Raw genomic sequence first — 27936 nt, 5'->3', positions numbered from 1 at the left:
CTTTCTGTGAGGCGATCGTGCTACCCACTGCGCCACTGTGATGCCACCTTTGAATTCATACAAGCAAAATCATTCTGAAGTCTATTCTTATTGTTTTTTTAAAACAGAAATTGTTCAACCTTGACCTCCTGTTTCTCAGTGCTATAAATATGAGAAAAGGCCATGCTCTATTATGTGAAATTAAGGTGTCAAGAGGTCAAGCTGCATGATCTGTTACAAACATCTGATTTCCCACAAAGGGTTTAAATTTAGGCAGAAGTCTAAAATCAGTTAATCATGGCTTTAAAATCGAAGATATAACAGGGACAATAACTCCACAAATGTGGACTTACTCAACTGGCAAATGCAAATCCAGAAGCAAGTGAAGCTGATCACTTCCTCTCTCAGAGCAGAGGCTGGGGGTTGTTCTCTTTCAGACTGCCTCTGCTCAGTTCACAACAGAGACGAGCAGCATTCATGTGTTCACTGCTCACCGTGTTTTGAGGGAGCATGTCCTTCGTAAGCACCCTTCGCCAGTGGGATGAGGCCGTGGCTTGTGTGGAGCAAAGAGACCCAGACGCTGCTCTCAGGATATTCCTCAGTATCGAGGAGAAAAACTCCAAGATCGCTTTCAACATCGGCTGTCTTTGTCTGAACAACAGTGACTTAGATGAAGCTGAAAAGGTACTCTTGTATGGCTGAATCAATGTTTTATACTACTTGATGTTTGAATTGTATTTTGAAAGTCTAAAATATTTGTGGCTGTAAAAAGGAAGTAAAAGTAGTTTTATTCTTTATGGGAAATGTATTTCTGTTTCACACCTGCAGGCTTTTGATGGAAGCATTGGCAAAGATGAACACCTGGCCGTGGCCTTTTTTCAGAGAGGAGTTACATTTTATAAAAAGGAAAAGTAAGATCATTACCTCTTGTCATGACACTTTAAAGGACAGTTCACCCAAATGTTTCTATTAAACACAAAGGAAGATAAACTGAAGACAGTTGAAAAAAAATCAGCCATTGACTTCCATACTATTTTACTATGGATATGCCTATCGGTTTCTTCAGAACATCTTTTTTTGTGTACAACAGAAGTTTGGAATCACTTGAGCGTGAGTAAATGACGAGAATTTAAATTTAAATTTGGTGAACCATCCTATTAAGTAAACGTTTTATGCTGTTCTGATGGCTCAAGGTACTTAAAAGAGTGGTCTAGAGTGTATTTTTAAGGCTTGGATGTGTTTATAAGAAGCAAAGCAATGTGTGATCATGCTTGATTTGTAGAAAATCACATTATTTTTCATATATCTTAATTATACGCTAATACTCAGCTAACATGAAAATGCCCGCCCTCAAGAGGCTCTGATTGGTCAGCTAACATAATGTGCATAATTTGCAAACCAGGAAAAGCATCACGCCTTTAATACTGCACGCTGTGTCTCTGCTTTGTAAATACTGTCGGTCAGAGCCAAATCAGTTTGAGCCTGAATCAAACAGAAAATGAAGAGGACACAGCAGAACCTTACGCCTGCTCTCTAAAATAAAATCTAACAAGTGTCTTTCACATATATTCAGAATAAGCATGTGTGTAATTAATATGAAACATTTGCATATTTTTTGCAAGTTTGTTATTTCAGATGTAGAACACAGGGAAAGCGTCCACATGGAGTTACACTGTAGCGCTGCAAAAGATTGTGACTGTTTACAGAGATTTGATGGAGAAATATGAATTTGTAGCTAAATTGTTAGCGGTTTACATCCTCACTACAACATAATGTTAACGCTTAAAACTGTGCATGTAATAGATCAGTTTTCTCAAATAAAAACACTTACAGGTTGTGGCTCTCAAACCACAGCTTCTTTGATTATGGTTGGAGCTGCTGGTTGGTTTTTAGCCGAACCAGCACTGAACTGGGAGAGATTCAGGAAGTTCTCCTTTGTCAAATGCTAGAGCTATATATTTTCATAATTTTCTGGAATTCCTTGTGCCGTGTCCTTTGGAAGCTTAAATACAGTAACAGAAGATGCTCTGTGAAAATTGCAGTTATTGGATGGCATTTTATCTCTTTTTGCTGTAACATACAGCGCCTCTGGCCACGCCCATTCGCTCTGCAGGGTAAATGCATGTAACCTGAAGCATTTGTGATCTCACTAACCTGGATTTTATTTTTATTTTTTGTAGTCCTCAAATTTTGTTCAATGTCGGCTTTGCTAAGCTAACTCTGTAAAAGCCAATGTCTCTCTTTGCATTGAGCGTATTACAGTCAGAGATGTTGTTTATGTTCACACAGCTACATTACACATCAATTAAAGTTTAAAATGTGATATAGTAGTGGACCGCCGCTTTAAGAGCCGATCACAAAATATCTCATTCCACTTTTAATAAACTGATGATCCTAACCTTCTCTCCAGGTTTGAAGAGTCTCTTCTGGATTTCCAACAAGCATTTAAGCAGTTACGAGGGAATCAACTAATTGATTACACACCTCTGGGGCTGAGATATAAACTTTATGCTTGTGAGGCAAGTCCAGATATTTTTTCAACTTTACTGACTTATTAATAGTTGTGATGTGAGTGACATTTTACACGTCTCCATTTCTGACTTGATGGTTTTTCACAAGAGTTTTCTCCTATATTGCAACATCTGACATTAACAGTCACCTCAGTTCATTCTCTAAAGCAGTCTTTTTGTCTTGTGTAATATTAAGGTGCTGCACAACATTGGACTGGCACAGGCGCAGTTGGGAAAATGGGAAAAAGCTCAAGAGAACCTTCTCACTGCTCTGAGCTTGAGAGCAGATGCCAAGTTCAGCCATATTGATCATGCGCTGGATGCCATTCTGGTCTGTATCTGCTTAACTTTCATTATCATAAACATGATTATCAGTTGCTAGGACTCATAAATTAAATTCCTGTTTTAATTTACAAGTTGGCCCTGAAAGTCATTGAATTATATGTTGACCTAATACTCTGTGGTTCATCTCAAACGTTTTGGTTGTTATATGAGGCAACGAAAGCTTGTTCTTTCGTAACTTGTCTAAAAAGTGGTTATGTTTGGTTTGTTTCACAATCAGAGGTTCTGGTTAGATTTTGAGGGAAGTTGTGTAAGTTTCAGAAAGGTCAAAATTCACGAGACAGATGATTTATACTCCGATATCCTTACATAAGTCATCCTTCTAGTAAAATGAACATCATTCTTTGTACGCATTTTACAGACAAAGTAAATTGTGAAAGTATGAGTCAAGGAAACACCAGAAAACACAGTAAAAGCAATTAAACAGTGAGGTTATATAGCAACAAAAAATTACTAACATGCAGTGCATTGGGACTTCGTTAATGTTTACAATCCAAGTCAAAAATATAGGCCTACATTTTTAACCTGGGTTTAAAAATAGATAAAGCAAGAATTGGAATGAACAAATGAATAATAAAAAAAAAAATATTGAATGATTAAATTATTCAAAGAAGGTAAATCACTGATGAACATTGTGTAAAACAGCAGAAATGGTGTGCTGTGGTTGTCTAAATACATTGTTTTAAAATTGATAAGCTTTTTTTCTATGTGATTTCTCCATTTCAGAAACATAAGCTGTTTCCTCTGGTAGAGGTTCGAGCAGGGCTGCTGTTTAAACCTAATAAGAAATATGTGGCAGAGCTGGAGAAAAGGGATTATCTTGGAAAAGCTAAGGTGCCTACTATCCCCATTATCACATTATTAGAGTGTGCAATGGCTGAAACTCATGTACAAAACTGATTAAAATTCTATTTTTCATAGGTTGTAGCTTCTGTTGTACCTGCAGATGAGTTTTCTGGTTTTGCTCCACTTCAGCCTCAAGTAAGTAATGTTGTGTAGTCAGTCAAGTAACATGTTATGTGTTAGTAATGTGTTTTAGCATGTTTATAACATTTTGTTAGCATTAATTGGAGATAATAGATTAGGTTAACAAGCCGCTAACCTGTTTGTAAAATTTTATTAGTATGTTTCACGTTGTCAGCATGAATTAATGTAGAGGAGGGCCATAATAGCATGAATTACAGTACATTATTGGTTTTATGTTTTTGTTGTTATGTTGCTAGTTAAGTTTTGCTAACATGTTTCTAACATGGCAAATAATGGCTAACTAATGGCAAACTAGCATGTTGCGTATGTTTCTAACTTGAATTACTATGTTGCCAGCATGTTTCTTGCAAGTTTAGAATTTTGATTTCACTAATTAGCATACAATTGTTACCACATAGCAAATATGTTTGAGCATATACAGGAAATTTGTTAGCATGTTAAACATTTTAGCATTAATTGACATTTTGCGAATGAAGTAAATCTTTGATAGCATCCTTCTTGCATAAGAATCACATTCACACAAATTAAGAAGTTGCTAGCATAGATTAGCATGTTTCAAATGCGTTACCATTAGCATAACTTAGCATCATAATAAAATTTATTATGATGTATCACATGCTATCATGTTTCTAGCTTAAATTATCGTTTTGCTATCCTGGTTTCTATTGTTGTTTTAGTATGTGTTAGCATTTTGTTTAGTTCCTAGTGCTTTACAAATGATAGCAAAAATAATGACGACGACATTTTCCTTTATTTATTCTCTGTTGTTTAGATAGACAATGTTCCATCTATTCCGAAAGTTCCAGAAGTGCTACGGTAAGGCTAGTTAACAGGAAAGTAGATTGTTTAAAGCATATTCGCCTTTAACCCTGCAGAGCATGAACATGTTTGGGATGTGTGTGTGTGGAGATTCTGTATAGTTTTGTCCATCTGTACATGTGATGATCATCAGGGTGCTGGAAGGAGAGCCACACACTGTTCTGTATGAGTTTGTTCCAGAGACTAAAGAGGAGCTGGCTGTGTTGCCTGGCAACATCGTCTTTGTTCTTCATAGAGGAACTGACAACTGGGCATCAGTTGTTTTCAATGAAAAGGTACATTTTTGGTAGCTTAGGGAAATGTTTTATCAATATTATGAGAACAGAAAATGATGAGCAGGGATAAAAGGAACTGATGACTTGTGTAAAAGATGCAAGCTCCTTCACTATTCATTAACAAGACAATATTCCACTGGCATGCTAATATTAGCAGAGGTATTATTGTCCCTTTTTCTTTATACGTTTTTTTTTTCCCCCAGCGAGGTCTAGTGCCGTATAACTTTCTTGAACCCTTGGATATTGTTACAATGACATCAAAACCAGTCGAGGTAAAGTAATGACTTTCTGAACAATTAATCAGTACATGGGTGGCGAAATTTTGGGATGAAATGCCACAATGCAACCACACAGACATTTGTGCAGATTTATATTTAAAACCACTTTTGATGCATTTTAAGTGCACCTGGAAAACTTAAACCTCATAGTCAGGTATGATGAATGATATACTGTGTAATGTGTAACTGAATATTTTTGTTACATAAAGTAAACCATGATGATGTACAACTCTACAACCTGGCATTCCTTATTACATTTCCACTTGAATGGCACATTACATACACTTGCAATCTCTTGCATTGCTTTCTGTATAGGTCCACGTCAGCTCATTCTGTCCTCTTAAAAACTATTGCTTTTTCACATTAAGTTACATTTTGTTCTAAATTATTGAGGAATGTAAATGTGGCCTGTTACAGACTGAAGCATTAAATGAAAATGATGATATACCTGCTCCACCAAGAAGAGCAGCACCTAGTAGACCAGTGGCTCCAGAAGGCCTGAAGACTGTGAATGCAAAGGTTCAGTATTCCATTTAAACTCAAACTCACTGCCTAACAACAGTAAACTGTTATCAGCCAACAAAACAATTAACCATTGTGTAACCTATCAAGAAACAATCTTACAGTATCATCTATTTGTTAGTGTCACCATGAATAGATTATTATTGTTAATAATAGGCCTTTTTCTCATCTGTATTCCCCACAGACTGTTAACACAAGGGAATTTTCCGGCTGTGTTGTAAAAGTGCACTTTCAGTTCACCATAGCAATCGCTATTGCACATGGTCAACCATATGGAGTCATTCTTCAGATGATAAGCTCTAAACTGAAGCTTCCTGCATCAACACTGACTTTACGGTAAATATTAAATGTTTTCTTTACTGCTTAATTCATAACTTGTACCACAATTTTCCCAAACTCTTCTAAAGCATAAAAATACCATAATATGTTTGGAGATGTTTAAGAAACACTTAAGTTAACATGCTAAGTGAACATACAGTACTTTTTTTCTGTAAAACAATGCTAAAGTCAATTATTCTCTATGAAAATGTGTTTCGTGTCAGAATGTCTTTGTTTTGGTCTTTATGACCCACGGACTGCAAGTTTTCCCAATTAAATTTGTGCACCCCGAGATGTATTGGCAGAAATTACAGTATTGAAGGCTGTCTTAATCCTACATATCAATCCATCGAAGGTTCTGGCCACTTTGAAAGGCCCTTCACAATGAAAGATTTGTAAGGATACCACTAATAGACTCTTCAGACCCCCATGATACATTGCACAGGGATGTTTGGATTCACACACTGTGTTTGGAAGGGCTCATCCCTATGCCCTATAGGGCTAGGGTTTCATTGTGTGCTAATTAAACTGTGCTGATATGAGAGATCAGTATTGAATGCTATTGCTTTCTAAATGACAGAGAGATGTATGAATTTGTTGTAAAAGTTCAGCAAATGTGTCAAAGTCGGGCAATAGAGTTTTTAGTTAAGGGAAATGGACGTGCTCTATTAAAATGTTTTACTTTAAATCCTGGGTAGTGTTTTAACAATCAAGAAAAACAGTCACTACAACAAAATTTCAGCAGTGTATCAGAAACAGGACTTGATGTACCTTTCAGGTATGCTAAGGAAGGCTCTGCAGAAAGAGTGATTATAGAGGACTCTGAAATGGAGGCTGTGTGGAACAGCGCGAAGGATGGCCGTCTTACCTTGTGGTGTTCAGTGACAGAGGTAAGGACTATAAAAAGACCACACTTTATATATGGATCAAAGATGAGAAACTCCATTTTAGTTAAATTTACAAATGGCACGAAGGACATGCATAACATGGAGGTGTCTTTCAAATAACTTAAATTACTTAAGCAACAAAAAAACTTCCAATTAAAAAGTCAAAATAATCTTTCATTGACATTCAGCATATTAGTCTTGTGGAAAAATAGGTAAAACCTTGTGTTTTAAAGGACAGTGTATTACAAGTGGTGTTTTGGTGCTGCATTTTGATCCTTTAATAGAGAATTTTAATTTTGAAGTATGCATGCGTATCGTTGACATTGTGTCTATTGTCAGCTAAAAATGTAATGGTCGGTGTTTTTGCTCTAAAAAACTTGAACAGGACACATTTCAATGTATAGAAAACAACTAAATGCAGTTTTCATATTTGACCAATATATTTACTCTATCAGCTTACTGAATTACAAACAATAGTACTATTAAAATAAGAAATGAAACCCCTGTCCCTGCTTTTAAAAGGGTAAAAGTGCATCCCATGCAAAGGTTGTGGCTCTTTACTCTTATGAGTCTTCAACCCCAGAGGATCTTGAGTTCAAGCAAGGAAACGTCATCACAGTTCTTTCTAAAGGTAGGACATGAAACCACAATGTTTGCAATCCATTAATATGCACATAAAATATACTGTAAACTATGATGGTATTCTTCAGATGATTTTCTGCTTTTTGTTTAATTTTCAGTCAATGACGAGTGGCTTGAAGGTCAATGCAATGGGAAAATAGGCATATTCCCATCATCCTTTGTTGAACCACTTAATGGAGATCCACACACATCCGCAGAGTGAATAAATAATTTATCTGACACTTATTTGTGCTTAAATTTGCTGATGAAATATAGCAGGATTTTGAGATGTAATTTTTACAAAAAAAAAATAGTTCACCCACAAATGAAATGTTTCGCTTTAAACTTTAAAGGGCATCTTTTTTACCCCTTTTTACAAGATGTAAGACAAGCCTTTGGTGTCTCCGGAATGTGTCTGTAAAGTTTCAGCTCAAAACACCCATCAGATTATTATGGCCTCCACAATCTCCCCATTTTGATGTCTGAGTTCTTTGTAGCTGTTTTTGTAGCCTGTGGCTTTAAATGCAAATGAGCTGCTTCTCCCCGCCCACCATCATGCATCACATCAAATAAACAGCAGTCAGTGACAGAGACAGACTTGGATGAAGCTGAAAAACAGCTCATTAGTCAAAAATACCAAGTAAGTTTATTTCATGTATTTGTGGTGGAATTTATTCAAGCCTTTCGGAAATGATGAGTCTTACACAAATGCTGTTTGCAGTACACACACACACACACACACGCACTTGGTATTTTTGACTGATGAACTGTATTTCAGGTTCATCCGAGTCTGTCACTGACTGCTGTTTATTCAAGCTGTTTTGAAATGATGAGTCTCACACAAATGCCGTTTGCAGTATAAAACACACACAAACACACTTACTGTATGTGAGAGTTTACTGACACTCTGTGGCTGTGGTGAATAAGAATTAGATATCAATTTTACTGTATTTATTACAACCATGCTCCGTTCAAAAAAAAACTTTTTGATCTTATAATTAAAAAATCCCAAAGAGTTGTAACATATTTTAATTCCAGTTTATTTGCAAAAAAGTTCTGTGGATGTGTGTACTACATGTTATTCTAAAAACATGGTGCCTGTCAATCAATTAAGTGGGTGGGGAAAACCACACTCCTACGTTACGTTGGGCCTTAAAAATCACTAGGATGTGGGTCTTATTTTAACATCAGGAAATAAAAAAGAGATTTATTGGGTTTATATCACTCAAATACGACAGTGGACACAAACAAGCTACACAGTTACAAAAGTTACTTTTCATTATAGGTGCCCTTTAAATAGTTTATTTACTCACCCTCAGGCCATCAAGTGTGTTTTTTTTCTCTTCAGTAGAATATTAAATAATATTTTTAGCTAAAACTCTTTGGTGATTTACATAATTGAAATGAATGGTTAACAGCATTATAATAGTCACAAAAGAAAGGAAACGACAAAAGTAAATGTAGATAATTATGATTTAGAGAAATGATTAGTCCACGCACGAAACTGAAACAAATAACAAGCTTAAACCTTGACAAATGTTCCTGAGGACATTTACGACAGCTGTTGATAGCGACTGTCTAGAATTTTAAAGAATATCAAAAAACTAATAATGGCTGAAATCATCAGTAATGCTCTATTGAGGAAATAAGACCCTCATCATTTCCTGAGGGTCAGTAAATTAACAGCTAATTCTAGGTAGAACTTTCCCTTTATTGTTACTACATTTACACTAGAGATTTGCTGCTGTACAGTACCTCATAACATGTTTTTGATGACTTCAAAGTATAAAGCTCAATCTTTTGTCTTCATTACAAACAAGATCACGTTTATATTTTTCTCATTTAATTGCTTAATTGCTCCACAGTTTGGCTACCATATTGGTATAATATAGCACAAAAAAGAAGATATTTATTTACCTTGATTCATGTTTTTAGAGCAGTAAGTACTTGGCCTTATCAAGGGAATATAAAACATGCCCCCAATAGATGTTTTATTACTATATCAATACATGTAAAGTAATCTTTTGATGATTCCTGTGACTGTCCAACAGTAAACGAGTGTTATAATTTTTGTTGTGTTGAAGCGTCCTCATTACCCTCCTCTTCGTAAGCGATTGCAATGCCTCTCTGTCCCTTTACAGCTTTAACCACCGGGGTCTGCCCTAATTTTGGCTCCAGTCCCTGCCAGCTGCGGCCTGCCAGAAAAGATGCTGCAAAATAGATCATGATTAGAATTTACATAAATCAGACATTTTGTAAAACTGCACAACTTCAACAGATCTCTGTACCCGCAGCGTTAGTATTGGCCACAGTGAGAGTCTGATTCCTGAGGACAAGCGAAGATGTCTCTGAGTTATGCATCATCTCAGATGAGTTGGTGGAACAGCTTCGTAGAGCTCCTGTGATGAGAGACACGTCTGTGGTCTCCTCCTCAGTGGCAGACTGACTGGGTTCAGGAAAGCCCACATGACTGCTTCCACCTGTAAAATTAGGTTCTTATTAGATTTCAATAAGAATATCATATTTGCACACTGGCATCACTAAAAGCATTTTCAGATCCAAACCTCTCTTTTTTTCTTGCTTGCTTCAATTTTAATTTCATCTTAAATTAATTAACAGGTTTCACGCTCCAAGCCAAATATCAAATTCCTTGACTTTTACTGACTAGAACACTAAATATCCATGACTTTTAATCAAAGGAAAAACAGGTTATCATTTTGAAAAAACAAATATCATTTTGCAGCACTAACAAAGATCCTTTGAAGTGGTTATATTGAAGCCAAAACTCCTAAATTGTATGTTATCCTGGCATGCAGAGGTGGAAAGAGTACTAAAAAATCATACTCGAGTACCATTACTTGCCAAAAGTATATAGTGCAAGTAGAGTAAAAGTATCTGTTGTAATTATTACTCAAAGAAAGAGTAAAAAGTAACCCTTTTAAAAGTATTCGAGTAGTGAGTACAACACAGTAAAAGAGTTTACATGCAATTTGTGATGCAATTTGATGTTTACATGCAATGTGAGTGTTTGTAAAAACGCAACATTCCGTTGTGCATTTAGTCATTATTTAAGGCCATTTGGCAATTTCAGTCATCATACACCCTTCATCTTCTCATCAGTGAGGTCTCTCGATCATTGCATGTAAAGATTTTGGACATCTTCTTGGACACTTTTAATGCTTACAAGTGGTTAGCTGAATTTATAAGGCTCATTTCAGTATGATGAAATTTAGTTTCTATGCGCAATTTGATTAGACAGGAATCGCAGGACTGATTATTCTACTTTAGTCAATCCCCAGACAAGAAAAAATAAAGCAGTGTTTTAGTTTGAAGGAAAATAGTTTAGTAAAAGTACCAATGGGCAGCATTGTGGCACAGGGGGTAGCACAATCGCCTCATAGCAAGAAGGTCACTGGTTTGAGCCCCAGCTGGGTCAGTTGGCATTTCTGTGTGGAGTTTGCATGTTCTGCCCGTGTTCATGTGGGTTTCCTCTAGGTGTTCGGTTTCCCCACAGTCCAATCATGCACTATAGGTGAATTGAATAAACAAAATTGGCTGTAGTGATTAGTGAATCTGTGTTTCCCAGTGTTGTAGCAGGAAGGGCATCCACTGCGTAAAAAATATGCTGGTTAAGTTGGCGGTTCATTCCGCTGTTGTGACCACTGATTGATAAAGGGACTAAGCCGTAAAGAAAATGAATGAATGAAAAGTACAGATACTGCACTAAAGATATACTCAAGGTAAAGTAAAAGTACACCTTTTAAAAACTACTTAGTAAATTACAATTCCTAAAAAAAAAACTACTCAATTACAGTAGTTTGAGTATTTGTAGTTTGTTACTTTACACCACTGCTGACATGTAAGCCTTAGTTAACAGGTACATAATAATAACTGCATTTGTTAACTGATAACTGCATTTGACTTAACTGTTAAATAAAATAAAATTAAACAGAACTGTAAAATAGCCTTGGCCTAGAATGCGATTTTAAAAATGGTAGTGTAAAATGTCATTTGGATAAATGGAAACTAGAATTTACAGTGACGAACATAAATCCCTGATAATCTACGACTTAAGACTTTCCAGAACACCCATGACTTTTGGGATCCATGAATAAAGCAGACTTACAACATTAAATTAAAATACTAATAGTAACCTAAAAAAAGTTGAAAAATTAATAAATCCCTAAAATAAGTTAAAGTACAAAACTAGTATGCATTTTTTTAACCATCTTGTGGTTTTCACTACAGTCTCTGGACATACTGCATCCTAGACTCTAATTTATAAAACAACTTCTGCCTGACTCTTTGAGATTAGGAAGGTTCATTAAAAAAAAAATATTTAAATAACAATCAAAATTTTCACAAATCATTCTTTCATTTTCTTTTAGCTTAGTTCTTTTATTCATCAGGGTTCGACACAGCAGAATGAACTGTTAACTTATCTTATGTTTTAGATAGTGGATGAGTGGATGCTCTTGCAACTGCAACCCAGTACTGGGAAACATCCATACACACTCATACACTACTGCCAATTTAGTTTATTCAATTCACCTGTACCGCATGTTTAGACTAAGGGGAAAACTGGAGTACCCAGAGGAAACCCACGCCAACACAGGTAGAACATGCAAACTCCACACAGAAACGAAAACTGACCCAGCCGGAATTCGAACCATTGCCCTTTTTGCTGTGAGGCGACAGTGCTTGCCACTGAGCAACAGTGTCACCCAGGTTTCTACTATTACATCATAATTCAAGCATACAATAGTATTTCTTGTTTGTTTTTTTGCATCTGATTGAGCGTTTGCACCCAAACTGTGATGCGAGACCACAGACTTAACATCTTAATAATATAAATATAATAACAATAATAATAATGTTTGGTAAAATAATTATTGTGTAAAGCGCTATTCAAATAAAATTAAAAATAGCTCAATGTTTTACATGATTTTTAAAAAAAAATGCTGACATACCAGGCAGTAACTCTCTGAAGTCTGTGACATATTCTCCAGTCCACTCTCTGTGCTTATTACAAGCCAGCTCCATCTCAAACGGAGTCACCACAGGCCTGTAGAATTCACTTGAGTCCAGCAGGGAGTTTTCTGGACACGCAACTAACACGTAAATATCAATTTCCAGGAAGTTCGCAAGCTTGGGAACATTGATCTTTCCCATGGCAAACATATAGCTCTTCTTGCCTGCTCTTTGAATAGTGTCTTTCAGCTGTTCGATGATAATCAGATAGTTGGCAACACCCAGGGTGCCCACCAAAATGCCCACCACACTGGCATCTTTGGCCCGCTCAATGGCATAATAGCGCTTCATCAGTGCTTTGTTGATTTGAACCGATTCCACTCGACCCGTGCTTGTCTCTGGGTTGAATGAGCTAAAGACACAATTGTTCCAGCTCATCATGAAGTTTGTAAGCGTCAGGCCTTCCTGGCCAATGTAAAAGATGCTGTAATCATTAACAGTTTGTCCTTCTTTTATTCTGAATTGTCTGCCAAATTTAAAAATGACTCCATCATCGTTTGACTGCAAGTCCACACAGCTGTCCTGTATGAGTTCAGCACCACAGGAATGATCCGTTTTCAGACGAGACACCACAACATTAGGGTAGACGTCACACAAAAGTGTTCTGAGATCATCTGAGGAGAGAGATGATTTAAATTAATTCACAAATGCAATGAATCAGGGATTATTTTTGAATTCCTAAAAACGTACCTATTTAGCTTGGCTTTTTATTATTATTTTATATTCCTTTCAACTGTTACTTTTTTTATTTTTTTAGTCGTTTCTCTTGCTTTATTTTTTTATTTTCTGTCATTTTATTTTTACTTTGTCTTATGTACAGCACTTTGGTCAGTCTTGTAACTGTTTTTAAATGTGCTATATAAATAAATGAACTTAAACTATGTCCAATTCTGCTCCTGGAGGCTTACTATAAGGGCTGCACGATATTGGGCAACAACTGACATAGCGATATTTATTTTGTCTACGATATTTATTGCAATATAAACATAATTTCACAAGATGACACTCTATTTGGAATTAATTCATGAGTTTATATTGATTGTTATTACTTTGTAGTAATATCTGCATAAAATACAAGACCAATGAATAGATACAAATAATTTTGTTAATGTGTATTCAAATAACACATTTATTGTGTATGGCCGTACACCTAAAGCGCTTCACCATCATGAGGGGAGTCTCTTACCACCACCAGTGTGCAGAATCCACTGGGATGATGCGACGGCAGCCACAGGACAACAGTGCCAGTGTGCTTACCACACACCAGCTATTGGTGGAGTGAAGAGACAGTAATAGAGCCAATTCAGTGGATGGGGATGATTAGCAAGTCATGATGGGTAAGAGCCGAATGAGGGACACTGGGGTTACACTCATTTTTATTAACCACAGAGAGCCAGGACCTCAGTTTACGTCTCATCTGAAAGACTGTGCTCACTAACAGTGTAGCGTCTCCTTCACTTTTACTGGGGCATTAAAACTTACAGACCACAAGTTGAGCGCCCCCTGCTGGCCTCTCTAACACCACTTCCAACAGAAAACTAGTTTTTCCATGTGGTCTCCCAACCAGGTACTGACCAGGCTCAGCTCTGCTTAGCTTCAGTGAGTAAATGGTCTTGGGCTGGTGATATGGCTGTGGCAAATTTTTTGGTTTTCTGTGCCTCTAAATCTAATAGTATTGAGGTAAAGAAATTCAACAACAATAATATATAAAATAGCACTGTATTAGTGTAGAGTATTCATTGTATAAATAATTAAATACAATTAATTTAGGTGTAAATACCTTTATAACCTGAGGTTCAAGTTTGCTTAAATCTTAAACAGTCACAGGTCTTAAAAACCCATGAACGAAAACCTTTCAATCTATTTTAGGGTTCAACTTTGCAGTGTACACCAAATACACATGTTCTGAACTGTGGTGCTGATCAACTATAATCCCAACTCATCATTGCACACTCTTTTGATTATAAACTTTCATGAATGTCTTTCTTTTCAACACAAAATAAGAAATTCTGAAGAATGTTTAAACAAGCAGCCCTTGACATCCAAAGCAGGAACAAAAGAAGTCTTGTGTCCAACATTCTCCAGTATAGCTTCCATTGTTTTTAACAGAATAAAAAAGCAAACAGGTTTGGAACAAGTGAAGTATGAGTAAATCATGACAATCTCATTTTGGGGTGAATTATCGGTTACAATGAATGTCACTAAACATTAGGACGGATTGAATGGTGAATATTACCTATAGCATGTGAGTAAGTGACGTCAAACAGTACTATGATATGGCTTTGGAGATTCGGGTAAAGCTCTTTAAAGGATGACGCACACTGATGGACATCAATGGGTCTTTTCCCAAACACGTACAGAAGCGGTAGTCGTCTGCATGGGCTGAGACAAGATGACCCATAATGCACTATACAGTCTGCTCCCACATGTTCTGCTGCTACTTCATCCACACAACAGCTGAAAGCAAATAAGCAGGTCTAGATGTCAGAATTCTGCTTGTATAGACACACATAATTTTTTATAACAATTTTCTTATATCATAATGGTACAATATAAATTGATAAATGGAAAACGCATATTGTCATGATTAGAAAAAGATTTTTATTTTACAATTATTATCTCATCCTTTTACACTTTTTGTATCGGCCCAATATAAACAAACGTTCGCAAGCGATTAAGTAGTGGGAAATCTATTTAACCCTTATCATTATTTTGTGTGCGCGAGACCTGTCAACACTCCCACTCCCCCACCTTTTTCCGCCCGGCAGAGGTTTCTAAATCTACTAAAATGTCCAGAATTTGGTTTTGCTTTTGTTTTCTAAGCTGTCGTTAATTTTATACGCAGAGCTATGAGAGAGACATTAAATAATTAATTCTTTAATCTAAATGACTCCGAAAAACTTGACTAAATACTCGAAGAGGACCAAATTAATCTAAATTGGCTGCAAAATATTTGTACACCATTAGAAATGGCTAATCAACTCATTTGTCTTATTTAAATAATCTACACGTTTTATTATTGTAAGTATTATCATTTTTAGAGATGTTTTTATTCCTAAAGCATTCCTAAAATGCTTTGGCAATACTGTACAAAATGTGATGTCAATTAAACAATCTGAACTTTAATGAGAGACAGAGGGAAGCAGATTTGACCTGTCAGTGGGTGCACATGGCTCCTGAATAGTACAAAAGAGAAAGAGTGGAGTTTTTTACATTTATTTCAACAGACTTTTTTTTTTTTTACTTTAACCCATTGAAAAGAAAGTTAAAAATGTTTATGTTTAAAAATAAAATGATGTTTTGTTTGTCACATATAGTTCTTTATTTATGTGCTGTGGGTAAAAAGGTGTGTTTTAATCTGGCCAACACCGAAAATATATTTCAAACCTGTAGGAAGCACTGGACAAGAAATCAAAATGATTGATTACTGATTTTTTTTTTATTGAAATCAAATTTTTTTCTGGAACATGTCAAAACAATGGAAAACTTACTTATTCAGCATCTTAGTCCAAACATCTCGGATTATTCATCAAGCGTATATATGATGCATTTATGTTAATACATAGTACAATATTTTAATTTAAATGAAACAACAGTGTTCTCACCTGCCATAGGATGTATCCCCTAAAATGTAAGTCTTGGCTTTGGTTTTATCCTCTATTTCAGCAGATACCCGGACGGCATCAGGCAGCAGTTCATCTGGAAACTGTAAGGCCACCTGTGATAAAAACAGGACATACTGTATTGATACCCCATTGACTGCTTTGAGTAAACATGACAGATGATGACTTCCAATGTCATCTTACCTTCTTGAAGTGATTGCTAGTGATGAAACGACAGGTCTCGGGTGTCTGGTAGAGCAGCAGAAGGTCTCCAGAAGGGTGGAAACTGTGTGTTGAAGTGACCGAGCGCTGGAGAACCGCCTCACTGCTGCTGCTGAACGCGTCCGTCATCTTCTCTCACTTGAAGCAAACATCATTTATGCACATCATCTAATATTCAACTGTTGTTGAAGTAGAAAAGTAGCTCGAATGTGTCATTACAAACATTGTTTGATAACGTACTGACGCAGACATTCACACTACGGAATCACACTGATTAAAATATACAGGTTGACTGTTGTATATGTGTGTAAACCAGGCAGCAGGCGGACTCTTAAGAGTAAGATCAGCTGAGAGTTTACACTGGAACAGTTCAAATCGACTCTAAAACCAACGTTTGTTGACAGAAGGATAATTAATTTAATAACTAGAATCTCTGCTATTAATTGTTGAAATTTTTAACTTGTTCTTAAAAGTTACAACAAAATATAACATACCAAAACAGAGCTGCAAATTACATGTCAACTCCCACGTGAGGTTCCGGAACAGGACACGCTCTTCTTCGACGTTCAGTGCCTCGGATTTCAGGTCCTCACACCGCCGTCTAGTGTTCTGGAGAGATACTCACTGTCTGGACTTCATAACAACGACACAGACACATCCAAAAGGTACTAAAATATTTTTTATTAATCTGCAAAACATCATTTTGACTGTGAGTTTTGTCGACTCAAAAACCACAATATAAAGTTTAAGTTTTCTCTTGTTTTCAACATGAAGAAACTTTTTATCCAACTCTGTCTACAATCTTGTGTGTTACGTTCACATATATTGCAAATGCTTGTACTGTAAGTGTTAACTGAATGCCAGAACAGCTCAAGGCACTTACACACAACAGATTGTCAATGGATTTTCAAAGTACTTAAAATTCAGCACAGGGATCGATAGACCCCACTTATTAGGGCATGTGTCTCAAGAAAATGTGCTCAGTTAAAGTCATTCATTCATTTACTTTCTTGTCGGTTTGGTCCGTTTATTAATCTGGGGTCGCCACAGCGGAATGAACCGTCCATTTATCCAGCAAGTTTTTATGCAGCTGATGCCCTTACGGCTGCAACCCATCTCTGGGAAACAACCACACACACATACACACACTCATACACTACGGACAATTTAGCCTACCCAATTCACCTGTACCGCATGTCTTTGGACTGTGGGGGAAACCAGAGCACCCAGAGGAAACCCATGCAAACGCAGGGAGAACATGCAAACTCCACACAGAAACGCCAACGGACCCAGCAAAGGCTCGAACCAGCAACCTTCTCGCTGTGAGGCGACAGCACTACCTACTGCGCTACTTTGTCGCCAGTGCAAAATACAGACAGTGAAAAATACCCCCCCCCAATGTAAAACATGTTTGTTGACAGCAATATGTACAATGAATAGATGTACCCATAGCTGTAGGCAGTATTGTTTAAGTTTGGATTGGTTAAATTGCAGTGCATGCTACATATTGATGGTATGCAGTGAGGGGTATGGAATAGTTTGTGTGGGGTGTGTTAAGTGTTCATCAGCCTGACAGTCTGAGGGAAGAAACTTTCCTTCAGTCGGCTGGTGCGTGACCGGACGCTGCGGAACTGTCTGCCTGAGGGTTACAGAGAGAAAAGTCTATGGCTTGGATGGTTGGAGTCGCTGATGATTCTCTTGGCTTTCCTCATGCACCGCCTGGTGTAGATGTCCTGGAGGGAGGGAAGCTCACCTCCTACTACGCGTCCAGCAGTTCGCACAATCCTATGTAGGCCTTTGCGATTGCTGCTGGTGCTGTTTCCATACAATAGCATACTATACTTCTTTCCATAACACCTTTGCGGACAAATTAAAATGTAATAATTTACGCAACAGATTTATGGTGTCAAATGCTTTCTGTAAGTCAAGAAACACTGCTCCTACCACTCCACCTTTATTCATGAATGCCTTTACCGTATCAATAAAATAACAAGTAGCAGTTTCTGTTGAATAATTTACCCTAAAACTGAATTGACTTGGATTTAATTTAAAATAACTATTATTTAAATGGTAAACAATTTGTTTAACCACCAGTTTTTCAAAAAACGTTGATATCATAGGTAGGACACTAATAGGCCTATAAAAAACTGTGTCTGTAAATAGGCCTGCCTGGGATATGGCCATGTTAAGAAAGCAAGATTTGTTAACGTTGCACAAGCAGTATCAGCCAGGTTTAACCAGAGGTGGTGTTACCTGACCACCAATGAGGCCATTGCTTGGAGGCTTTGATCCTCTTCTTGACTCCTACGGACTTCCTGTCTAGTCTGTCCAGCGTGAAACTGGGGGACAAGCCATCTCCAGTCCCACCACCGAAGCAACCGGGATGGCATGCCCACCATGTCAGATTGCAGGTCCAAGACCTCATTCCCAACACCTAAGGACAGAAGCGGGTACGGACTGCATCGCAGCATGTAATTCCCCCCTTCAATGCAGCGATGGATATCTGGGGCCTCATGTATCAATGCTGCGTACACCAGGTTTCATGCTCAAGTTTGGATTTACTAACGATTTAAATTTTACACTACAAAGTATCGCACCAACACTTGAAAAACATTGCTATAAATTTATAATTGATAAAAGAGGATAATTGACACAATACTTTTTGTTTTTTTTTTACCAATTACGCAATTTAAAACATATAAAAGCATTTGCAAATGTATACAACCCTTAGTCTATGGCAACAGCAGTGTTGGCCTTATTAGAGGACATTGTCAGTGGTCGAATCCAAAGCCTCCAAGGTTCCAGGGTGCAAGATGGGTGTTTATATGTTGAGTGATGTATTTAAAGATTTTATTCCAGCTAAGTTTTTTAATTTTATTTTATTGAGCGTAATTATTTAACTGTATTTCAGGAGACCATGGTTACCCATTAAAGACGTGGCTGTTAATCGCCCTCAACAACCCACAAACTGACCAAGAGCGCACAATGATGCCCACTCTCGCACGTGGTCAGTTGTAGAATGTGCGATTGAGCAGCTGAAATGCCGGTGGTGCTGCCTTGATAAGAGCGTAGGGGTGCTGCTTATACCGCCCCAACAAAGTGCTCCTCTAATACATCTGTGCCTCCCACAGACATGGATACTACTTCAGACAAGAGTCACCCACAATTGAGGCAACTCTCTCCTCAAAGGGTGTTAGTTCAGCATCCCCTGTTCCTCCGCCTGTTCTGTCCACACTTTGACGGTGCGCCACTGTTCTCCTCTTAACTTGCACCTTTACATCTGACCATTTCTTTTTTTAATTAATTCACAGTGCAATGTTCAGACGCCACAGGGATAACCACTTCAGCTAAACTCTCCCACTCTATTTTTTTTTTTTTTTTAAATTATTATTCATTTCGGAGGACAAACTTTCAAATAACCGTTTTTTTCTGGTCTTCCTCTGATAGGTGCACCTCCAATTCATATTTTGTGAAGTTCCTCTTCTTGCTTGATTTTGCCATTGCTTTTTCGTTTGGTTTTGCCAAAGTGGAGTCATTACCATGTTTATTAGGGGGAGGAGGCAGGAAAGGGTTTTGTGCTCGTGCATGTGCGCTCAGTTTCATGTTAATTTGGATGTACAAAGAGAATATGTGTGGGATTTTGCGTACACAGTGTTTCAAACTTTTGATTTTTTTTTCCTGCGAACGCACATTTACAGCTTTGTCCGTACGCAATGTTTTAGTATTAATTCAATGCAAGTCTTTGTACATGAGGCCCCTGGTCCATAGTGTCATAAAGTGAGAGAGCCGTCATACCAGGGGATGCACCACCACACTCACTTGAAACTTAGATGGATCGCACTGTGGAGTGAGGAGTCTACAGGCCTGAAAGCGACGCATGAGCCCCCACTGTGACCCTGTATTACTGCTTTCTTTCTGGAAGACAGCTTAGTAGAAGGTTCTCTTCAGTTTCTCTTGAAGCTCTGAAGTGAAGACTCGCTCGGCTCGCTCCACGTTTGCTGGTTATATACTCTAGTAATGATTAATCACCAGCACCTGCAGATCTAGGCTCTGCCAACTCATAGGCATTCATTGGTCTATTTTATTACTCTTTAGAGTGATTGGTCATATAGCAAGCTCCCAAAGTGTCGGTAGACACATGTCATAGTTCCCACTGAAGGGAAACAAGCTTGTGCATTGCTGGAGCTCAGCAAGCATGTAGAGCTCTGTTAGTCCTGCTTTGTCTTTTACAGACTGGAGGGCAGCATGTGGAGAAAAATAGGAATCACACACCTCAGCAATGACTGGAAACTGATGATCAGGAATATCCTTCAAAGGCAGAAGGATGGGTACATGGACGGATGTCCTTTACTTCCATTCATGAATTCGCTCGCGGGGCATCATGGGATAGCGCAGCATGCATGGGATCCGCACTCCGGAATCTCGCTGGAAGTAGCAAGTCATCCTGGTACTTCTCGCATACTGATTTTCGAATTCTATGAATTCGGACATACTACTCGGCTTGCATACTGATTTTGGCGTACTATGTAGTATGGAAGTATGCGGTTTCGGACGCAGCCATATGTCTTTTGCAGATTGGAGTGGAGCACAAGGAGACCAATTCAGCATCTTTTACACTGACCATGAAGGCCTGAATCTTAAAAACTTCTTGATGAGCTGGAACCATTGTGTCTTCAGCTTAATAACCCAGAAGCGAGCACATGTCGAGTAAAAACAGTACACACCAACAAAGCACAAATGAAGCGCTATTATGCCTAAGTATTTACTATGTAATTATTTATTTAAAAAAGTGATCTCTCGTGTTCTTGATTCGATATGCAGTGTATTTAAGCAACATCATTTTATTGCATGTGAAATGATCTGATGCATAACCATAATTGACTACAAAGCCAATTGATTGTGTATGTAGCTGCTTGAATCCCAAAATATTTTCAAGTGTTTTTGTCCATAACATGTTTGTTTTTTTTAATTAAACTTGACATCACAATAAAGCATGAACAGATATTTGCTCCAACATAATAACGATGAATACCACAGCTCTTCTAATGAACCAAGGTTGATGAGATGTTTTGTCAGGAAGAATAAAGTCTTCTGATGTTCACATCCATATCCGATAGAATCCAAGTATAACTGTGAGACATGTGAACACAGAACCTACAAAAAGCACAACAACAATTCATTAGTGCTAATAAACACTGAAACAAGCATTTAACTTACTGACTTGTACTTTGAATTACTTCATAAACAATTTTCAGGAAAAAGCTCATCGTGACCTTGTTTCTGTATGATTACTGGAACAAGGACATTTTACGGGTGAGTACAGGTGCTTGAGCCCTTACTTGCTGAGACAAATGGTGGAAAAATCTCAAGTCAAACACTTCAGTAAAATTTCAGATAACCTAATAACACTTTCCACTCTAGTGAAAACATGAAGTATTTGTTTTATTAGCAAAACTAGCCATGCACTATCCCAACATTACATTTAACGCTCATGATAATTCATGTACTAAGCCTAAATATTTCATTTCCTGTCAGGAGAAACAAAATGTGTTCAAACGTGAATACTTTAAACACGTTATTTTAGACACAAAGCTTTGGCTTATGACAGTATAAAGTTTTCTAGCGACTAATTCCTCAAGCTTTTATCATGGTAGACGGTTTATCATGATATTGACCTAAGCTACAAAAAAGTCACTTTAACAGGTAAAATTACAAAAAGGCATTACATGAAGGCATGAAAAATAATCTTGTTTTTCCTTTTAATGTAAGATTATTTTGCGTATTATTTCTTAAAACAATACAATCTTTCGACTAGAAACAAGACAAATAAACCCAAGAAAGAAAATCATTTTTAACATATTCATTATTACGATTTATTGTTTTTCGGCAAATGTCTACTTTGACAGCATGCAAAATATACTGTTTATACAAGATATATTGGTGCTTAATTACATAATAAAGATCAGTTTTAATTTTCAGCCTTATTCCTGATGTTGACATTTTTACCTGCAAGATATTTGATAGTGTCCAGTTTGTGTGCCTCCAGCATGGTCTTCAGGCCAGCCACTTCTGTGTCGATTTTCATGTTGGTCTGTGTCACATGACGATCCTGCTCAGAATTCTAAGAAAGAAACTCTGGTTTTAAAAAGTTTCAGAGTGAAAAGATAAAAATCAAAACGACATTTTTTGTCATAAACATTGGCACATCTTACCATTTCCAACAGTTCATTCCTGGTCCCAATAAGTTTTCTGTTAAAGTCTGCCCACTAAAAGAGCAAAGAGCAAACACATTCGCTTCATCACGTATGCAATTCTAAACTGCACAGTGCACACCTCAAATAAATAACAAATCTTTAGTTTCAAGGCATGGTGAAGATCCAAATTACAAAGATGATTTTATATATACTTACCATCTCCTTTACACGGCTTTTTTCTATGTTCAGATCCAAAATGATATCTGCTCGCCTTTTGTTTATTACATCCTATAGCACAGAATCAAAATTTAAAACTACAATGACTAGAGCAATAAATAGATGCTAAAACTTTCCTTTTACTAAATGAAACCTTTCTTTTGAAAATAAATCAGAATTGTTCAATCAACTTACTGCGAGTTGTATCCTAAGCTGTAACAGCTCAACCTTGATTTTCTGTAAAAGAAGTAACATATATCAGAACTCTTTACTGGGTGAATGCACAATACTGTTAGGTCAACTGAATTGTAATTAATCTATAATTTACTTAGTCAGTGGTACACATAAAAAGAATGTGCAAAATGTACATATTAATTAACAAAAAAAATACAACAAAATGAAAATTGTATGTACATGTTTACCTATATAAAGAGAGAGATTTTCACTTCTTTAAACATATTTTTTTCCTATTCCCCTTCCCTTACACCCATTCCCATCAATATGCCCAATTATATTACTACTACTATTATTATTACGAATAATAATAACAATGAAGTTATTGATGTGATCTGTTTATTTTATTTGCTGATTATTTAATTTTAAAAAGACTATTTAAATATATTTAGTAAAATATATACATATATACACATGCATACATTTGTACACACTATCATTTAAAAGCTTGTGGTCTGTATTTTATGTTATAAATACTTTTAATAAGTAAGCATTAAACTGATAAAAAGACATCTATAATGTTAGAAACACTTTCCATTCCAAATAAATGTGCTTATCAAATGTTTTAGTTATTTAAAGAAAGTAAGCCACACAACAATATTAGGTCACACTTTAGATTAGGTGACCTTAACGATGTACTTACACTGAAATTACTATTTTGTTAAAATGTACTTATTGTGTAAATACATGTTTTACATTGTACTTACCTGCATGTTATTACACAGTAGAATTATTAAACCCATATTATTATTTTTTCTTTTCTTTTTTAAATATATCTCAAATTATGTTTAAAAAAGCAATGGAATTTTCACAGTATGTCTGATAATATTTTTTTCTTCTGGAGAGAGTTTTATTAGATTTATTTTGGCTAGAATAAAAGCAGTTTTTAATTTTTAAAACACCAATGTAAGGTCAAAATTATTAGACCCTTTAAGCTATATATTTTGTTTGATAGTCTACAGAACAAATCATCGTTCCTCTCGCCATTAAAAAGAAATTGCTGAAATAAATAAAAATGGGGGGGGGGGTAATTCAGGGGGGCTAATAATTCTGACTTCAACTGTTTGTAATAAATTTCTGTAATTACATTTTTAAATACACAGTTGACCATACCTTACACCTTAATCCAACCTTAAACACATCTATACCACCAAACCTGTCCCTAACGTTACCCGCATCCCACCTTAAGAAGCGTTCTGCAATACATTATGAACACAGTAGTGGGACCCAAAAATATTTTTATTATGTCTATTATTAATATCATGATCAAATCCTTTATTAGCACAAAGTATGTAATATGTATACATACAGAATACAGAAAACTGATTTTCACCTACAGTATGTACAAGTGTCAGTGAGTGATGGTGACATTAGGCTATTAAACACACATGATCATCAAAGTTCTCACCTCATTCTCCGCCAGTAGTGCAGAGAATTCACTCTTCTCCAGAATGATCATGTCCTTTTTCACAGCAGCAATATGAGACATGACTTTCTGCAACATGATTTCCTGTAAAACACAATTAGTCAAGCAATCAGTTTGACCACCTATATGAGGAAAGCTGTATGAACAATAACAGATGAGTGTGTACATGAAACATCACATCTCACTCAACTTTGGTAAATCTCAACTTTAGCCATGACTTAAACACCTCTATTAAAGAATCAAATCACCTCTATCTATGAATTCTCATCCCAAAACCTTATTTCACCAGAATTACTAGCCATTGTGTGTGTGCGTACATGCTTCTAAGCTGTCTGTTATGTTTTCTCTCTTACAAAACCCAATGTACAGTAACTGAGCTGTCTGTTTTTTGGGCTGGGCATGTCTCTGATTAAATATTTGATTTTCAGATCATGGTGAAATCAATAGTTGATGCTCATAGTTCTTTAGTCTATGCAAACAATCAAAACAGCTCAAAAGCCAATGAAAATCTCACCTGCTGTGTCTTGGTAGCCATGTCACTGTACATAATATCCATGTTTGAGTTAGTGATATTTACCATCATTTTGACTATGACCTCTGCCTGCTGGGTCATGAAACCTGCAAGGACACAGAGCAAGATGATGAGTCACTGGCCTAGAAATGAACCAGAATGTTTTAGAAACATGAGCAACAAATCGTACCGCTTTCCTCGAGCAGCTGGACCATTGCATGAGTGTCGAAGAATAACTTCCTATTGCCAGACTTGGCCATGTCGGATCTTTTCACATCATACTGTAGAGCTTGAGCTGAAGTGCTCAACTCTGAAATAAAGACAATGGTGGACGAGTATGTTAAAAAACATGATCAAGTTCAACATCAGTGAACTTTCAAACATATAAGTTATACCAAGTACGTAACATTACCTCTGAACACCCTGTGTGAAACTCTCGGCAGCAGAAGAGCAGACCGATTAGGTCTTATTCCGTTAAATGCGCTGATGCCGGCGATCAGATGTCTGCCGTGTGGACACCTCATTCTGCTGAAGCCTTGACTTAACCACTTGATAAACTATATGATCAAGTGAACGAACTTTAAAATGTTGGAGGATCTCGACGGTACGAGTCCTGATCTGACCTCATGATCTTCTTCGATCGTCTTCAAAAGTCAATACATTAAAAAAGACTTCTTAAACATAGAACTCAACCAATCACACATTATTCTTTACTCTAAAACAAGAATGTAAAGTTAACTTGCTTTTCTTTCTGTTTAACAGATCCGATCACCTTTAGTTAAACTTCCTGTAACTGAAATCGTAAACAATGACGTTTTACGCACACGTGCTGGTGTCGGCTGATGTGAGTACATTATGGAAGGCCGTTGGGGCCAAAACGTGTGTAACAAACGCGTTTATAGGTTGTAAAGGCTGATTTATAATTCTGCGTCAAGCCTGGTTTATACTTCTGCGTCAAGTGACTGGCGTGACCCACGGCGCATGCCATGCGTGTTGCCGTGCATTTATACTTCTGCACGCTGTTTGTGTTCCTTCTCCTATAACACTTCTGAAAAGCTAGCGGGCAGTGAGTTATGTTCCTCTGTGTCGAGTTTCTTAGCTGGTGTTTTGTTTTTTCTGAATGCTTCCTTAATGTACAAGTAGCTCTAACTCGCTCATTTTAAGGCAGGAACCAGCGGACGTGCAACTTTAATCATAAGGTAAACTTAAAACATAACTTTTCATATAGAGCTCCTTCACAGGACTCCAACACTCGCTCTAAGGGACTCACTCGGCTCTTTGTCCTGCCCAAACTCGTCAGCGGTACCAAGCCGACCAATCACAGAGCTTGCGCTATGTGTTGTTGTAAAGTGTAGTTAGATTTTTTGAGAGGTGCGCGTCAGGAACTCCGACGGCAGCAGCAAGGGCGTAGGCTGCACCAAACCATACGTGTGCGCTTGACGCTGAAGTATAAATCAGCCTTCAAGCACACGCAGACTTCGCGCTCTCCTTGATGATTAAAGTCTGCCAGTTCCTGTCTCTGAATGAGCAAGTTTTAGCTACTTTTAGCATTCAGAAAAAACAAAATACCTGCGAAGAAACTCGACACAGAGGAACATAAAAACCTACTGCCCGCTAGTGTTTTGAAAGTATTATTCCAGAGAAACAAAAATAGAACGCAGAAGTATAAATGCATGACCGTGAGTCACACCGATCACTCAACACAAAAGTATAAATCAGCCTATAAATTACGTGTTAGCACGATTTTTTTAAACTAGTCTCATTTTTAAGCACTATCGTTTATTAATTTCTCCAACCTGCTAATTTAAGTTTAAAATGTATAACTTAATTTCACTTAAATCACAATAAATGTTTTACAGTCAATGATCTGTAGCAGACTTAGTACATGTTATAATTTTTTGGGGGTTTTCAATGGCCTGATTCTTTTACAAGTTTATGAAATTATTGCGATTAAGTATTTTTATTGTTTTTAAAGGCTAGAAGCTTAGCCGTCACAAAATGTTTACTGTCAACCTCATAGGTCTAACTAAATAATAAATAAGTTTTATATTTTTACTCATCTTTAGTTTTTGTAACACTGTTTCCAAACGTCTACAGTTTAAACACCTGATTTGTTAATTTGTTTCCAATATGCAGGAAATAAAAACAGGAAAATGTCACCAAAAACAGACAGACTGACTGCGTATCAGGCTCTTACGGCTAGATCTAAATGTTTATTTTAAAAATGTTTGTTGGTTTTACAAAATACAACATTTGTGAGATACTTGTGAGATATTGAAGATATTTAACAATACATTAAAAAGAAACACGAAAGGATCATCAACATTGTTCAAAATCCTTTGCTAATTGACATGATTGAAATACACTTCTTCAGATGTCTTTGAAAAAGTTACCTTCATTTGAGGTAATTACAATATTTCAGTTTTTTTCTGTAAACTTGTAAGTTGGATTTTAATATTGACTAACCCATAGCCTACTTGTTTATAATACTTGACTGGTTATTATTACTGACTAATACAGTATTTTTAAAAGCAAAGACTTTTTATTGCTTCAGGCCAGTCTTACATGTTTCTAGACAGGTTTGATTTAAGCTAAATAATGAATTAAAAATCAACCAATTTAAAAATCAAATAATAGATAAATACATGTGTGCAACATATCACAGCCCTATGCATTTCCCTTGACAGTGTTCTAAGAGGACAGTACAGGATTGCTATAGGTGCATTTAAGGTTGCGTCATTGCTCTTGCTATAGCCCAAATCTAAAATAGATGAATAAAGTTCTGGTATGATGATGAACCACCCTATGACTACAACCTCTCAAAACACAAGTCTGTTTCTTAAAAGTAGACTAAATATGAAATCAGATTTTGCTTCTTGCCCAAATATTATATAATATTATATATTAATCTGAATTAAAGCACAATAAAATTCATAATGCTTTCTTTTGATCATACACTCGC

The 27936-nt window shown here is 36.7% G+C and overlaps 4 protein-coding genes across 4 annotated transcripts in view; 1 reads left to right on the top strand and 3 right to left on the bottom strand.

Moving 5' to 3' along the window:
- Positions 1-447: 447 nt before the first annotated feature.
- On the top strand, positions 448-8564 carry ncf2 (neutrophil cytosolic factor 2). Its single transcript, NM_001110462.1, is given in 14 exon segments — positions 448-663; positions 808-890; positions 2390-2498; positions 2686-2820; positions 3558-3665; positions 3753-3812; positions 4591-4634; positions 4771-4912; positions 5116-5184; positions 5608-5709; positions 5897-6048; positions 6809-6920; positions 7440-7548; positions 7658-8564. Coding segments are annotated over 14 exon segments (1503 nt in total). The 5' UTR covers positions 448-489; the 3' UTR covers positions 7762-8564.
- Positions 8565-9231: 667 nt separating this feature from the next.
- On the bottom strand, positions 9232-16922 carry dph2 (diphthamide biosynthesis 2). The gene is given in 7 exon segments (NM_001089397.1): positions 9232-9748; positions 9827-10018; positions 12509-13183; positions 14806-15026; positions 16175-16287; positions 16376-16531; positions 16888-16922. Coding segments are annotated over 6 exon segments (1497 nt in total). The 5' UTR covers positions 16523-16531; positions 16888-16922; the 3' UTR covers positions 9232-9599.
- A 4230-nt stretch (positions 16923-21152) lies between these two features.
- On the bottom strand, positions 21153-25787 carry mcur1 (mitochondrial calcium uniporter regulator 1). Its single transcript, NM_001351801.1, has 9 exons — positions 25387-25787; positions 25165-25284; positions 24978-25081; positions 24446-24547; positions 22999-23040; positions 22804-22875; positions 22606-22659; positions 22400-22514; positions 21153-21547 (listed from the first exon to the last, which is right to left on the bottom strand). Exons 1-9 carry the CDS (start codon positions 25496-25498, stop codon positions 21492-21494), a joined length of 777 nt encoding a protein of 258 aa, NP_001338730.1. The 5' UTR covers positions 25499-25787; the 3' UTR covers positions 21153-21491.
- Positions 25788-27157: 1370 nt separating this feature from the next.
- Positions 27158-27936, bottom strand: part of rgs9bp (regulator of G protein signaling 9 binding protein) — an 8661-nt gene continuing 7882 nt past the window's right edge. The window contains exon 3 of the mRNA NM_001327915.1: positions 27158-27936. This exon is cut by the window's right edge and continues 543 nt beyond it. The gene's annotated coding sequence lies outside the window, so the exon portion shown is untranslated.

This window comes from Danio rerio, chromosome 7 (assembly GCF_049306965.1).
Source record: "Danio rerio strain Tuebingen ecotype United States chromosome 7, GRCz12tu, whole genome shotgun sequence".
NCBI classification, from domain to species: domain Eukaryota; kingdom Metazoa; phylum Chordata; class Actinopteri; order Cypriniformes; family Danionidae; genus Danio; species Danio rerio.
This window is presented reverse-complemented; position numbering and strand designations above follow the sequence as displayed.